This window comes from Scomber japonicus, chromosome 21 (genome assembly GCF_027409825.1).
Source record: "Scomber japonicus isolate fScoJap1 chromosome 21, fScoJap1.pri, whole genome shotgun sequence".
In the NCBI taxonomy this organism is placed as follows: domain Eukaryota; kingdom Metazoa; phylum Chordata; class Actinopteri; order Scombriformes; family Scombridae; genus Scomber; species Scomber japonicus.
Genome location: NC_070598.1, coordinates 5,638,504 through 5,653,353, shown reverse-complemented (window position 1 = coordinate 5,653,353; position 14,850 = coordinate 5,638,504). Strand labels below are relative to the sequence as shown.

Below are 14,850 nucleotides of genomic sequence, written 5' to 3'. Positions count from 1 at the left end.
TTATGATATCTCTTATTATTAAAGTTTTAGATGGTTCTCACATTAACCTAGACCAGTTTAGATGCTAAAAATCTACTTTTTGTCGTTATTGTTTAATGTGGTTTCTGAAGTTCGCATCAATCTATGACCTAAACCCAGATCCTTGATTTGATTTGAGGTGTTAATTGAGAGGGAGGGCCAAAACAATTACCCAGCTATCATGTCCATGTGGGCCCCATAAGGGTTAGATTTGTGCTGCAATATGAGTCCCACATGGGTTTGTCTGCAGTTTCTAGATAAGAAAGCTTTTATTGCCATTTCTCAAGTACATGTACATAAGAAACGAAATTGTGTTCCCCCTATCTAAAAACTTCTATGGTGGTCACACTTGTGTTTGCCCAAATGGGCTTCAAGTGGGTTCTGACTGGGTTTCAGGTGGGGCCCATCTGGGTGAGTTATACATATGGAGCCCATACAATTTTCTCGGTTTATGCCCATGTCTACTTACTTTGTCCACTTAGCCCACTTAAATCCCTTATGGGGCTCATACAGTCGGCCCACATGTGTTACTCAAAGTATGTGGGCACATTTAATCCATGTGTGGCCCACATGGACATGCTGGCTGGGAAGTCTTCAGGTTGATTGATAATATAAAGCTGAGTATCAGTTGTCAACATAATAGTTAGGAAATAATGTTCTGCCCTGTTGTCATCTTAAAATATAACTTTTTAAGGCTAATCAAAGACTTTTTTAACCTTTATGTAACATCTTGCACTTCCTCAGGACTCCCAGTGTGTCAGAGACAATTTTACAGCTTGTGTAAAGTTCAAAGTTATGTTATCTTTATTGCTTTCATTTTGTGGTTATGTCTTCACTTTCATTCTCTTTATTGCCTTAAAACTTCACACTTCAATTAATTCTTTCAAAGTTCCCAATTCCCCTTTAACCCTCCTGTTGTCCTCGAGTCAAGGAAGGAAAGGGAGGAAGAAGGAAGGAAGGGAAAGAGCAAAGGAGCGAGGAAGGAAAGGAGGGAGGGAAGGAAGGAATGAAGGAAGGATGGAGGGGAGGAAGAAGCAAGGAAAGGAGGGAGGAAAGGAGGAAAGAAAGAAAGGAGAGGGGGAGAAAGGAGGAAAGGAAGGAAGGAAGGAGGGATGGAAGGGAGGGAGGAAGAAGGAAGGAAGGGAGGAAGAAGGAAGGAAAGGAGGGGGAAGGGAGGAAGAAGGAAGGAAGGGAGGAAGAAGGAAGGAAGGAAAGGAGGGAGGAGGGAAGAAGGAAGGAGATTAAAGCTTAAATATCTAGACATAAGAAAACACAAGTGAACAGCAGCCAGGATAAATAGAAAATAGCTTTTTATTTGTCATCAATATTTGAACCATAAATGTACAAGGGAACAACAGCAATAGCCTCTCGGGACTTTGTATTGCTTTTTGAAATGGAACAACACGTCATATCAGCATTTCATGATTTTGACAGATACTTCGACATACACAGAGCACCTTCATTCAATCCACAGGCACAATAAGCAAACATTAAACTGTACTCCACTTCTTTACTTCTGATAAATATCCCCTTCATGTCCAATGGCCATGGTGCAGCAAAAAAAATGTGTGTGTACATTTAACATTTCCAAATAATCTTTAAAAAAAAAAAAAACAGCAATAATGCCTCATATTGCAACAGATATAGTAAAAGTAGAGAGATGTTTGATTTTATGAGCGTCTCAAAAGTGCAAAAAAATATTGTGTAACACGTGTGTCGTCCTTTAACAAGACACAGCACAACACTTGTAGCCGATCACTTCATGGTCCCACAGGCACTTGAGATTTTGTGCAACTTCTGTGACACCGAACAGGCACAAGATCACAACGACAAGTCAAGTTCAGGCTGAGATGGCATAGTTCAGATAAAGAGGGGGAGAGAGAGAGAGGGGGGGAAAGGGAGGGAGAGGGGGAAAGGGAGAGAGAGAGAGGGAGAGAGAGGGAGAGGGAGAGAGGGAGAGGGAGAGGGAGAGAGAGGGAGAGGTGAAGAGGTGAGGGTGAGGGAGAGGGAGAGGTGAAGAGGGAGAGAGAGGGAGAGAGGGAGAGGTGAAGAGGGAGAGAGAGAGGGAGAGGGAGAGGGGTAAAGAGACAGAGAGAGAGATAGAGGGATAGGGAGAGGGAGAGGGGGAGGGGGAGGGAGAGAGAGAGGTGAAGTGGGAGAGGGAGAGAGAGAGAGGGAGAAGGAGAGAGAGGGAGAAGGAGAGAGAGGGAGAGGGAGAGAGAGAGAGGGAGAGAGAGAGAGAGAGGGAGAGGTGAAGAGGGAGAGAGAGAGGGAGAGGGAGAGGGGTAAAGAGACAGAGACAGAGAGAGAGAGAGAGGGAGAGGGAGAGGGAGAGGGGGAGGGGGAGGGAGAGAGAGAGGTGAAGTGGGAGAGGGAGAGAGAGAGAGGGAGAGGGAGAGAGGGAGAAGGAGAGGTGAAGAGGGAGAAGGTTAGGGAGACAGACAGAGGGAGAGGAAGAGGGAGAGGGAGAGGGAGAGGGAGAGAGAGAGAGAGAGAGAGAGAGAGAGAGAGAGAGAGAGAGAGAGAGAGAGGGAGAGGTGAAGAGTGGTGTCAGAGATACAAATACACACTAGAGAGTAACAGAGGACTTCTTGATAAATCACTGCTTGTTTTGTTGTTGTTGCTTTTTTGACACAGTCAAAGCTACTGATCCACGTCATGCTGCACACACACAACATGACATAAAACACACACACACACACACACACACACACACACACACACACACACAAAAACAAAAAAAAACCACACATTTATATTTTTTAAAAGCCTTCCCTCTCAGCGGTGCATGAAGATTGTCTACACAGCTTTTGGTGACAATTGACAATGATTTGGTCGACTGAGTGATGATTAGTTGCTGCCAATAAAAAAAAAACAAAGAGGAACTTTTTTTTTTATGATAAATCATGGTGGAATGTCTTGTAATGATTTTTTGTTGTTAATTTAGACTGAAACAACCCTTCAAGAAAATACAGTTAAGGAGACGTGAGATGACTGAACTGCAGCTTATTTGTTTTTGACCACGAAACTATTTACATGAGACATTTGGCACTTGGACAAACAAACCAATAAATTACAGCTATTCCCATAATAAACCAACCACACCAACCAAGTGAGGCATCAATATATAAACTCTACATTAGTACATTAGTGCCCTAAAACATTTAAGTGGAGACATTTAGAGTATATTATCATGCCACTGTGTTAACGCTCTACTACAAAAAAAATGATGAGAAACATGATACTATGGCATTAGTGTATTGATAAATTGCATTTTCATTTAACTTGGTTTGTTTTTTTTTTGTTTTGTGTTTTTTTTTTTTTGGTACATCATGACTGATATCTCCCTCTGCTGGTGAACTTAAGTCACTACAGGTAAATACTTTCGATTTAAAGATTTAAAGGCTCAACTATCATCTAAAAATGCTGCATTTCGAGGACAAAAAGGCTAAAAAAACCCCAAAAAAACCCAAAAAACAATCACAAATAGTCCAAACTAAAGCAGTATTGATATTTAAAGGCTATGAGAAGACACTAAGCAGATAAAATGATCACATAAAATACAGTCATTGTTCAGATTTGGTGTCTTATTTTTGTTTTTTTAAAAAGTGCTACGAGCTTCGGGAGGCGGGTAAAGTGATCAGCTGTCTATAAATCAGACAGGATGAGGGGAAAAAACACCTCTAGGTATACCTTTTTATTTCCTTCATAAGGCGCTTGGTGAGCTTAAAAAGAGCAAAAAACATGAAAAAGAAAAAAAAAAAAGCGACAAACTTAATTAGCAATATATAACTCAGCACGTTAATATATATATGAGGAATGTCTCCAATATATATCCTCCACATATTCAATGTGAATCAGCGGCAACCTTTCAGGGCTAAATAAAAAAAAAAAAAAAAGAATCAGTTTGCACATCTATCTACTGTAATCATGATTAATTACCATCTCGAGATCACATAATTTGATTTGGAATCTCTTGTCCCCTGAAATATATGTTTTAAAAAAAAAAAAAAAAAAAAAAAGAAGGTATATGATGAATGAACACATGATAGTGACTGTTTGAGCTCCTCTGAAGTTCATCGTTTGTGCCACAAAGTGCTGCTAACCGACTTTAAAAGCCCCTAAATGTGCTCTTATTGGTGAGAGAACTTATATATAGAGAAACCTTTTGACCTTTGACCTGCGACAAACGTTCGTGATGATGATGAAGAAGCGGAGGAGGAGGAGGAGGGTCAACAACAGCTGTGCACAGTGATGTGGCGTCAGAGAGTGTTTTCAAGTTCGAGGGGCTCAAACGTCGACGGATCCCCAGGCGTCATCGGTTGGTAGAGTGACGGATTTTGGTGTCCACTAAAAAGAAGAGGAGGTAAGTGGTGATACGAGGGTTATACGGGCATGTGCATCTCCGAGTACTCGTCGTGACAATCGCGCTCGTCGAACTTCGGCTCTGCGTCGTCCGCATCCAGCTGGAAAGGAGACAGAGACATCAGATTTAGGAGTTAGAACATAAGGATCCATTTTTAGTTAATTTCTCATTATAAATAAAATATCTATATTATAATTACAGATGTTTTCTTAAAATTAGAAAGTTGCTCTTTCACTGTGAGGCCTGAATCATTTGTGATAAAGTGTACTAGTTAAGTTTCTGTAGCATTGAGTTAGGGTTACTATGGCGATATAATAGGTTACAGATTACTAGTTACTCTGTTTAAATGTAATAAGTAATGTAATTATTTCAATGACTTCATCAAAGTAATGTAACTTATTACATTTGATGACTTTTCTAGTTTTCTAACCAATGTTTTCATCTGTTAAGGTAAATGTTCCTTCCTTCCTTCCTTCCTTCCTTCTTTCTTTCTTTCTTTCTTTCTTTCTTTCCTTCCTTCCTTCCTAAGATCTAAGATCAGCTGTTAGGGTAAATGTTCCCTCCATCTGTCCTTCCTTCATTCTTTACTTCCTTCATTCCTTCCTTCCCTTCTTCGTTCGTTCATTCGTTCTGTCCTTCCTTCCAACTGTCCTTCCTTCCTTCCATCTGTCCTTCCTTCCTTCCATCTGTCCTTCTTTCCTTCCTTCCATCTGTCCTTCTTTCTTTCCTTCCTTCCTTCCTTCCTTCCTAAGATCAGCTGTTAGGGTAAGTGTTTCCATTAATCACCAAAATCTAAGTCCAGAATAAAGTGGGTTTAATTGGTACTGTGACTCCATTTAAGTCCATGTGTGCTCCAAATAAACCCACATCATGATTTATTTACTAAATATATTAAAAAAAATATTGATTTCAAAGAATTAAAAACAGCAATATATGTATTCAGTAACATGTTAAATATTAAAAAATGAGGAAAAACCCTCCTGAGCAAAATCTTAAAGGTCTATAACAAATTGTGTTCTATGGTTGCTATGGATACAGGTTGTGTTCTATGGTTGCTATAGATACAGGTTGTGTTCTATGGTTGCTATAGAATTAAAAACATCAATATATGTATTCAGTAACATGTTAAATATTTAAAAAATTAGGAAAAAACCCTCCTGAGTAAAATCTTAAAGGTCTAACTTCAGATGTAACCTCCTTTACTCTCATCAACTTTAACTATGATCACACAGGAAATGTCTCTGCTTGCCATTATATAAACATTTTGGATACATTTTGACTTTAAATATATTTCTTCTCTAGTCTTCTTCAGTGTCAAACAGCAGTAATACTCTGTCCTCCGTGTATGTGGCGCCCCCTTGTGGCGGACTTACACATGCTATCTCTCTGGTGGTGAAGATGCGGCGCAGCAGGAACATCTTCACAGGGACGGTGAGGATGAGGACGAAGGGGAAGGCCAGCGACGCCTGAGTCGACATAACGGCCCAGAGAGCAGCCAGACACACCACCTGGATGATCGTGAACAGGTGCATGCGCAGCGTACGGACCTGGAAGACAAACAAGGTGCATTTCAATTTGTGATAACTTGACAGGATTGAAGTTTCATACAGCTGAAATGATTAGTTGATTAGTCAATGAAAGTAAAAATGATCTCATTTAAGTCAAGAAAAAAATGTAGAATATTTTCTTAAATGTGAGTTTTGTATCATTTAATTGAATATATTTGGCTCAACTTCTGCATTTTCCCACTTTTTTTCTGACATCTTACAATTAATCAGTTAATCAAAATTAAATATTTTCATACATTTTATTCCTCCAGGACATTTCTTGGCTGACAATCTTAACTTTCTGATATACCATAAAGGCTTTTATTCCTTTATTAAGTCTTACTGTATACCTAAAATTGAAGAAAATGTGAATTTTCTACAGCTGAAATAATTTACAGATTAGTCAATGAAAATAAAAAATTATCTTATTACTTGAAATTAATTGTTAAAGTCATTTAAGCAAGGAAGGAAAAATGCAGAGTATTTCTTAAATGTGTGAGTTTTGTATCACTTAATTGAATATATTTATATTTCATCCTTTCTTCTGACATTTCTGGCAGTGGAAGAGAAATGCTATGTTTCCTTTTTTAGATACAATCTTTAAGTGTGTTTTAAATCTGTTTTATTCTTAAATAAATAAAAACAAATAAACATATAAACCTGCTCTTCCATTTCATCGATTAAAGCCCCTCCCCCAATGAAAAATCCTAAAAAAAATCTGGCCCATCAGGGATCGCCTCTCACCTTGCGGACGTAGGTGTGGTCCGGGTGGTACTTTGGTGGCATTAGCAGCAGCATCATACGCTCTGTGAGCTGGATACCGTTCAGAGACATCACACCCATGTAGAGGAAGATACCGAAAAGCACGGCCAGGGGGATTTTACGCAGCAGGTCGGCAATCACGATGGACATACCTGGAAAAAAAAAAAGAGAGGTGAGAACGGGGGTTAAAACAGCTTGAAATAAGGGGGTTTAAATATATTTTGGCTTTAACCCTCCTGTCAAGGAAGGAAGGCAGGAAGAAGGGAGGAAGGAAGGAAGGGAGGAAGGGAGGAAGGGAGGGAGGAAGGAAGGATGGAAGGGAGCAAGGAAGGAAAGGAGGAAGGAAGGGAGGAAGGAAGGAAGGATGGAAGGGAGGAAGGAAGGAAAGGAGGAGGGAAGGAAGAAGGAATGAAATGAGGGAGGAAGGAAGGAAGAAAGAAGGAAAAGAAGGAGGAAGGAAGGAGGGAAGGAAAAAAGGACGGCAGGAAGGAAGGAGGGAATGGAGGAAGGACGGAAGGAAAGGAGGAGGGAAGGGAGGGAAGGGAGGAAGAAGGAAGGAAAGGAGGAAGGAAAGAAGGAAAGGAGGAAGGGAGGAAGGAAGGAAGGAAGGAAGGAAGGAAGGAAGGGAGGAAGGAAGGAAAGGAGGAGGGAAGGGAGGAAGAAGGAAGGAAGGAATGAAGGAAGTAAAAGAGGGAGGGATTAAAGAAGGAAGTAAAGAAGGAAGGGAGGAAGGATGGAAGGAAGGAAGGAAGGAAGGACAGAGGAAAGAGAGAAGGAGGGAGGGAGGAAGGACAGACAGAACAATTAAAACAGACGGGGTCATTTTGACCCGTGAGGACGACAGGAAGTTAATAATGAGATTGATTTTTCTGACACTCACCAACCATGATGGCCACCAGCAGCCCCGTCACCCTCTGCTCCTTCACTTCCTGGATGCGAGGCTTGTCTCCGGGGGCGACGGCCTTACTCATGACAGTGAGGGCGTTGACGTGGGTCACCGAGCGGACGGTCGCGGCCGCCATCCACGGCAGGCCGAAGAGAGCCGAGCTGCCGCCGAGCACCACGATCAGCAGCAGGTCCAGATGGAAACCGGATCCCTTCACCAGCATCCGCTCCTTCTTACTCACAATCAGGCTGCGGGAAGACAGAGACATCATCATCATCATCATCATCATCATCATCCTTCTTTACTTGTGCTATACATTTAAATTAGCACTTTAAATAACGGCTGATTTAACCCTCCTGTCGTCCTCCTGGGTCAAATTGACCCCGTCTCTTTTGACTGTTCCTTCTTTCTTTCCTTCTTACCTTCGTGCTTTCCTTCCTTCCTTCCTCTTTTCCTCCCTCCCTCCCTCCCCTACTCCTTTCCTTCCCTCCCTCCTTCCTTCCTTCCTTCCTCCTTCCTTCCTGCTTTCCTTACTTCCTTCCTCTTTTCCTTCCTTCCTTCCTCTTTTCCTTCCTTCTTCCCTTCGTGCTTTCCTTCCTTCCTTCCTTCTTCCCTTTGTGCTTTCCTTCCTTCCTTCCTTCATTCCTTCTCTCCTTACTTCCTTCCTCTTTTCCTCCCTCCCTCCCTTCCTCCCTCCCCCTTACTCCTTTCCTTCCCTTCCCTCCTTACTCATTTCCTTCCTTCCTTCCTTCCTTCCTTCCTTCAAGCCAAATCAAAAGTCACGTTTCACATAGAGCAGGTCTAGACTAAACACTTTAATTTCTTATTATGTTTTTAAGATTTTTTTATTCTTGAATTGATTCCTGCCTGCGTGACGTTAAATGCAGCGTCACTCACGTAGTGATCTGCGTCTCCATGAAGATGAGGATGAACACCAGCAAGGCGGGCAGACAGCAAGCAAACATCATCCAGATGGGGAATTCACCGTCGCTGCCCAGAGGACTGATGATCCAGCCGCGTTTACTGGGGCTCGTCACGGAGAAACCTCGGGGGACGCTCAGTTTCTGGACAGGAGACAGAGACACGACTGAGTTAGACGATGGAGGTCTGAATGATACGTTACAGTTACAGTAAACATGATGTCAGAGGAAAGACTTTAAGTATGATTGGCTGAGTCTTACTTGTGTGAATGTGTCTGATATGCTGTAATCCACCAGGACCATGATGAGGATGGCGATGGGAACACCGAAATCTCCAATAATCCTGCGAAGCTGAACACAAGAACATGGAGAAGTTTTAGTTATGTTTGAAAACAAAAAAAAAACTGTTAAAAATCTTTATTTGATTAATTGTATGACGCATTTCTTTTATGATTAAACTAAAATTGGAGTCTCGAGAGATTGAAAGTTTATTCCTAACATATGAAACATTAATTCCCATTTGGTGCCTGTACAAACTTGTTTATATCACAGGAGAGGAGGAAGACAGTGCAATGTGATCAAAAACCTCCTTCCTTCTCTTACTTCCTTCCTCTTTTCCTCCCTCCCCCCTTACTCCTTTCCTTCCCTCCTTACTCATTTCCTTCCTTCCTTCCCCATTCCTTCCTGAGGTGGCAGTACAAACTTGTTTATATCACAGAAGAGGAGAAAGGAGACGACTAAATGGACTTGTTGCTGTTTCCAAGGCAACCTCCCCACCTTCCATACTTCCTTTGTCTTTTCCTCCCTACCTCCTTACTCCCTTCCTTCCTCCCTCCTTTCCTCATTACTCCTCTCCTTCCTTACTTCCTTCCTTCCTTCCTTCCTTCCTCTTTTCCTCCCTCCCCCCTTACTCCTTTCCTTCCTTCCTTCCTTCCTTCCTTCCTTCCTTCACCTGAGGACAACAGGTGGCTGTACAAACTTGTTTATATCACAGGAGAGGAGGAAGACAGTGCAATGTGATCAAAAACCTCCAGAAAAGCGACTAAATGGACTTGTTGCTGTTTCCAAGGCAACCTCCCCTCTTTTCATACTTCCTTCCTCTTTCAAGACTTTCAATAACATGTTTGAAAAGTCATTTTAGATTTTTTTTTTAAATGCAAAAATGTGAATCAGCTGCACAAAAAAAAAAAAAAAAAAAGATTAACTTTATTTCCATTTTTGTATATTCTGGGTCACAATAGGAAAAGTCCAGCTAATGAAAATGTGTATAGGGTGTTTTTATAGCTCTCAAATATAAAAAATGAGTCAAATTTGACCCTGAATAGTATATAAGGGTTAAAGACAGTTAAATAAATGCTTCACAGAGGTTGTAATGTTGCAGGATTAATGTGATAAAACTAAAAAGTAAGTTTTGGTTCTCACCCTTCCAGGAAAGAAAGCACTGTTCTTGAACTTGCGCAGGTAGAAAGCGATGAAAAACGTTGAAGCCATGAGCACCAGAGAGAGCAGCGCAGTGTTGGGTTCACCGGTGACATGTAGCGTCACAGGCTCGCTGCTGTTGCTAAGCACCACAGTGATATTCTCCGCTGAATTGTCCGCATCTGTGCTGTTGTCATCCGCGCTAATCTTGCAGCGCTGCAACGGGTGATCCTTAAAAATCTGAAGGGTCATATTAAAAAAGCAAAGTCAGTTCAGGACAGCAAAAATATGGAAAGGAGGAGGCAAGGAGGAAGGAAAGGAGGGAGGAAGGAAGGAAGGACGGAGGAAAGAAAAAAGGAAGGAAGGAAGGAAGGAAGGAGGGAGGAAAGAAGGAAGGAAGGAGGGAAGGGAGGAAGGACATACGGAAGGAAGGAACCCTCCTGTTGTCCTTGAGTCAGGAAGGGAGGAAGAAGGAAGGAAAGGAGAGAGGAAGGAAGGAGGGAGGGAAGGAGGGGAGGAAGGAAAGGAGGGAAGAAGGAAGGGAGGAAAGGAAACAAGAAAGGGAGGGAGGGAGGAAAGAAGGAAGGAAGGAAGGGAGGAGGGAAGGAGGAAGGAAAGGAGGGAGGAAAGGAAGGAAGGACAGAGGAAAGAAAAAAGGAAGGGAGGATGGAAGGGAGGAGGGAAGGAGGAAGAAAGGAAGGAAGGAAGGAAGGGAGGAAGGAAGGGAGGAAGGAAAGGAAGGAAGGAAGAAGGAAGGAAGGAAGGAAGGAAGGATGGAAGGGAGGAAGGAAGGAAGGAAGGAACAGTCAAAACAGACGGGGTCAATTTGACCCGGGAGGACGTAAACATGTACTTTATTCAATTGCTTCATTTTCAAAGGATGTTAAAAACTCAAAGAAGTGAAATCATCTATATTTCACAAAATAGAGTCAAAAACTAAACATACATCCAAATATGTAGAACACACACACACACACACACACACACTCACACACACACCTGCTGTGATTAGTTTCCGTAGAGGGATTACCATGAATCCCACTTTTAGGAATCACAAACACACTTTAAGGAAAATTAGATTAGCGAGTAGCCAAACGCCTTTCAAGTCTGTGCCATAAAACTCTACAAATACTGTAGCAGGACTTACAAAATCATAAGCCCGGATAATAGTTTAACTCTCAATCCATTAAACTTTCAAGGCCAATCAATCAGAACAGATTTCAGGTTTACTTGTTAGAAAAACATACTCATTTCGACCCCGAGGTTTGACTATTGTCCAAAGATTAGTCCGTTCAGTTTAGCGTCACACACGTAAACCCTCCGCACTGCCAACCAAAACTTCTTGCAATCAAGAGTTGTTATTTCAAAAGGAAGGAAGGAAAGGAAGGAGGAAGGAAGGAGAGGAGGGAGGAAAGACGGGTGGAGGGAGGAAAGGAAGGAGGAAGGAAGGAAAGGAGGAAGAAGGAAATGAGGGAGGAAGAGATGAAGAAGGAAGGAAAGGAGGGAGGAAAGAAGGATGGAGGGAGGAAGAAGGAAGGAAGGGAGGATGAAGGAAAGGAAGGAAAGGAGGGAGGAAGGAAGGAAGGAAGGAAGGAAGGGAGGAAGAAGTAAGGAAATGAGGGAGGAAGGAAAGGAGGGAGGAAAGGAAGGGAGGAAGAAGGAAGGAAAAGAGGGAGGAAGGAAGGAAGGAAAGTAGGAAGAAGGAAGGAAATGAGGGAGGAAAGAAGGAAGGAAAGGAGGAAGAAGGAAGGAAATGAGAGAGGAAAGAAGGATGGAGGGAGGAAGAAGGAAGGAAAGGAGGGAGGAAGGGAGGAAGAAGGAAGGAAAGGAAGGAGGAAGGGAGGAAAGGAGGAAGAAGTAAGGAAATGAGGGAGGAAGGGATAAAGAAGGAAGGAAAAGAGAGAGGAAAGAAGGATGGAGGGAGGGAGAAGGAAGGAAAGGAGGGAGGAAGGGAGGAAGAAGGAAAGGAAGGAAAGGAGGGAGGTAGGAAGGAAGGAAGGGAGGAAGAAGGAAGGAAAGGAGGGAGGAAAGAAGGATGGAGGGAGGAAGAAGGAAGGAAAGGAGGGAGGAAGGGAGGAAGGAAAGGAGGGAGGAAGGGAGGAGGGAAAGGAGGGAGGAAGGAAGGAAGGAAGGAAGGAAGGAAGGAAGGAAGGAAGGAAGGAAGGAAGGAAGGAAGGAAGGAAGGAAGGACGGAAGGAGTGCCAACAGAGTTGTTATTTGAAAGTTTGAGCCGTACCTTGACGAGCTTGATGAAGGTCTCGCAGATGAAGATGAGGGAGATGAGGAAGGAGAAGATCTCCTGGGTGAATCGGGACACGAAGCGGACCAGGAAGCTTCCCTCGAAGGCCACCGTGATGATGACGATGATGATGAGCCAAAACCCGATCCAGACGCGGCCCGTCAGGTACTCCATGTTGTTCGATTTGCAGAACTGCGAAGACACAGAACAGAGAAACGTTATTTAACCCTTTACATACTGATCATATTCTGACTCATAACTCAGGGAGGAGGGAGGGAGGAAAAGAGGAAGGAAGTAAGGAGAGAAGGAAGGAAGGAAGGAAGGAAAGCAAGAAGGAAGGAAGGAAGGAAGGAAGGAAAGCACGAAGGAAGTAAGGAAGGAAGGAAGGAAGGAAAGCACGAAGGAAGGAAGGAAAGAAAGCACGAAGGAAGGAAGGAAAGGAGTAATGAGGGAGGGAGGGAGGAAGGAAAGGAGTAAGGAGGGGAGGGAGGGAGGAAAAGAGGAAGGAAGTATGTAAGGAAGGGAGGTAGCAAAGAAAGAGGGAAGGAGGGGAAGAATGAAAGAAAAATGAAAGAAAGAGGGAGGGAGGAACGAAGGAAGGAAGGAAAGAAGGAATAGTCGAAAGAGATGGGGTCAAAGCCAAAGAAACTTCATTATCTAATCCACATCATTTTGTGTTTTAAGGTGTTTTTACAGCTCTCAAATGTAAAAAAGTATGTAAGGGTTAAACGAGACTGTCAAAATGAAGCGAACATTAACTTACACTATAAAAGGCTTCTTCAAAAACCAACAAGGGTCCAGAAAAGCCAACAACCAGTAACGGCTGCGCTCCGAGCAGGCAGAAGATCACACCCTGCACCGACGTCGACACGATCAGCTCCGAAACACCGATCAGACCTTCAGTCTTCTCACCTAGCAACAGACAGACAGTAAGTTAACACCATAATGAACACAGCAGAGTTTAAAGGTTTACCTCAACTTCAACTTCCTGTCGTCCTCCTAGGTCAAATTGACCCCCTCTGTTTTGACAGTTCCTTCCTTCCATTTGTCCTTCCTTCCTTCCTTCCTTCCTTCCATTTATCCTTCCTGTCTTCCCTTCCTTCCTTCCATTTGTCCTTCCTGTCTTCCCTTCCTTCCTTCCTTCCTTCTATTTGTCCTTCCTGTCTTCACTTCCTTCCTTCCATTTGTCCTTCCTGTCTTCTCTTCCTTCCTTCCTTCCTTCCTTCCTTCCATTTGTCCTTCCTGTCTTCCCTTCCTTCCCTTCCTTCCTCTCTTCCTCTTTCCCTTTCTCCCTCCGACCTTCCTTCTTTCCTCCGTCCTTCTTTCCTTTCCTCCCTTCCTTCCTTCCTCCCTCCCTTCCTTGCTTCCTCCTCCCTTCCTTCCTTGACTCGAGGACAACAGGAGGGTTAACCATGAATTACAAAAACACGAGACAGAGATTAGAATATTATGAATTTGGTGAGACTCACCCAGCAGGCCTCCGAATGTGATGGCTGGAGAAAGGGCGGCAAAGTAGATAAAGATGACGGCAGCCATGCACTGACTGTTCATGGCGTCTTTGAAGTCGCTGAGGTACTTCGGGTAACGGCGTCGCACGTCTCGGATCAACCCGCCGAAGGGCCGTCCGGTTCGCTCCAAAGGGTCGTCTGACTTTTTGGAAGGTGTGAGGAGAGCCACTGTGGGAGACGAGGAAGAACATCAGGATCAAGAAGTCATGTAACAAGAGTCAAGGAAGAAAGGAAGGAAGAAAGAAGGAAGGGAGGAAGAAGGAATGAAAGGAGGGAGGAAGGAAGGAAGGGAGTAAGAAGGAAAGAAAGGAGGGAGGAAGGAAGGAAAGTAGCAAGAAGGAAAGAAAGGAGAGAGGAAGGAAGGAAGGGAGGAAGAAGGAAGGAAAGGAGGGAGGAAGGAAGGAAAGGAGGGAGAAAGGGAGGAAGGAAAGGAGGAAAGGAGGGAGGAAGGAAGGAAGGAAGGAAGGAAGGAAGGAAGGAAGGAAGGAAGGAAGGAAGGAAGGAAGGAAAGAAGGAAAGAAGGAAGGGAAGGAAGGAATGAAGGAATGAAGGAAGGAAGGAAAGAAAGAAAGAAGAAAGGAAGGAGGAAGGAAGGAGGGAGGGAGGGAGGAAGGATAGAAGGAAGGACAGAAGGAAGGAAGGAAGGACAGAAGGAAGGAAGGAACAGTGAAAAAAGACGGGGTCAGTTTGACCCGGGAGGACGACAGGAAGTTTAAAAGCTTAAACAGGAAGCAGTATTATTACCTTTCTCTTCAAGGCTTTTGGGCTCTTTAGCCAACAGTTTGACTTCCTCTTCCTCTCTCTTCCGCAGCATCTCTCTCTGGAAGCGAGCTACGGAGCGCAGCAGCTCGTCGCCGCCCATCTCTGAAGGCGGCAACACGATGCTGCAGTCCAGGAAGCTGTTGATGGCGTTCAGCAGATCCTGCCTGTCGTCCGCCAGGTAGGCCGCTTCATGGAATTGCTGCAAGGAGTTAACCATATATATAATCTTCTTCTACGCCTTTATTGTAGATCTAGCCAATTCTCTGATTAAACTGGTTGATAAAATGACATCTGATGACTTTAGGACACAAGAAACTGATTTATTTATTTATTAATCTGCCTTTTATTTTCTATTTAAGCCTGTTTTATGTCTGTTTTACTTCTTTACTTTTACTCTTTAACTCCTTATATCTCTGTTCGAAT

At 43.3% G+C, this 14,850-nt stretch overlaps 1 protein-coding gene across 1 annotated transcript in view; it reads right to left on the bottom strand.

Annotated features, from left to right (window-relative positions):
• Positions 1-3,347: 3,347 nt before the first annotated feature.
• slc4a2b (solute carrier family 4 member 2b) overlaps positions 3,348-14,850 on the bottom strand; it is a 70,839-nt gene continuing 59,336 nt past the window's right edge. The window contains 11 exon segments of the mRNA XM_053342703.1: positions 3,348-4,484; positions 5,758-5,931; positions 6,676-6,845; positions 7,574-7,827; positions 8,477-8,643; positions 8,761-8,850; positions 9,922-10,158; positions 12,155-12,349; positions 12,921-13,069; positions 13,627-13,833; positions 14,410-14,626. Of these exon segments, the coding sequence (XP_053198678.1) occupies positions 4,404-4,484; positions 5,758-5,931; positions 6,676-6,845; positions 7,574-7,827; positions 8,477-8,643; positions 8,761-8,850; positions 9,922-10,158; positions 12,155-12,349; positions 12,921-13,069; positions 13,627-13,833; positions 14,410-14,626 (1,941 nt within the window). The 3' untranslated portion in view covers positions 3,348-4,403.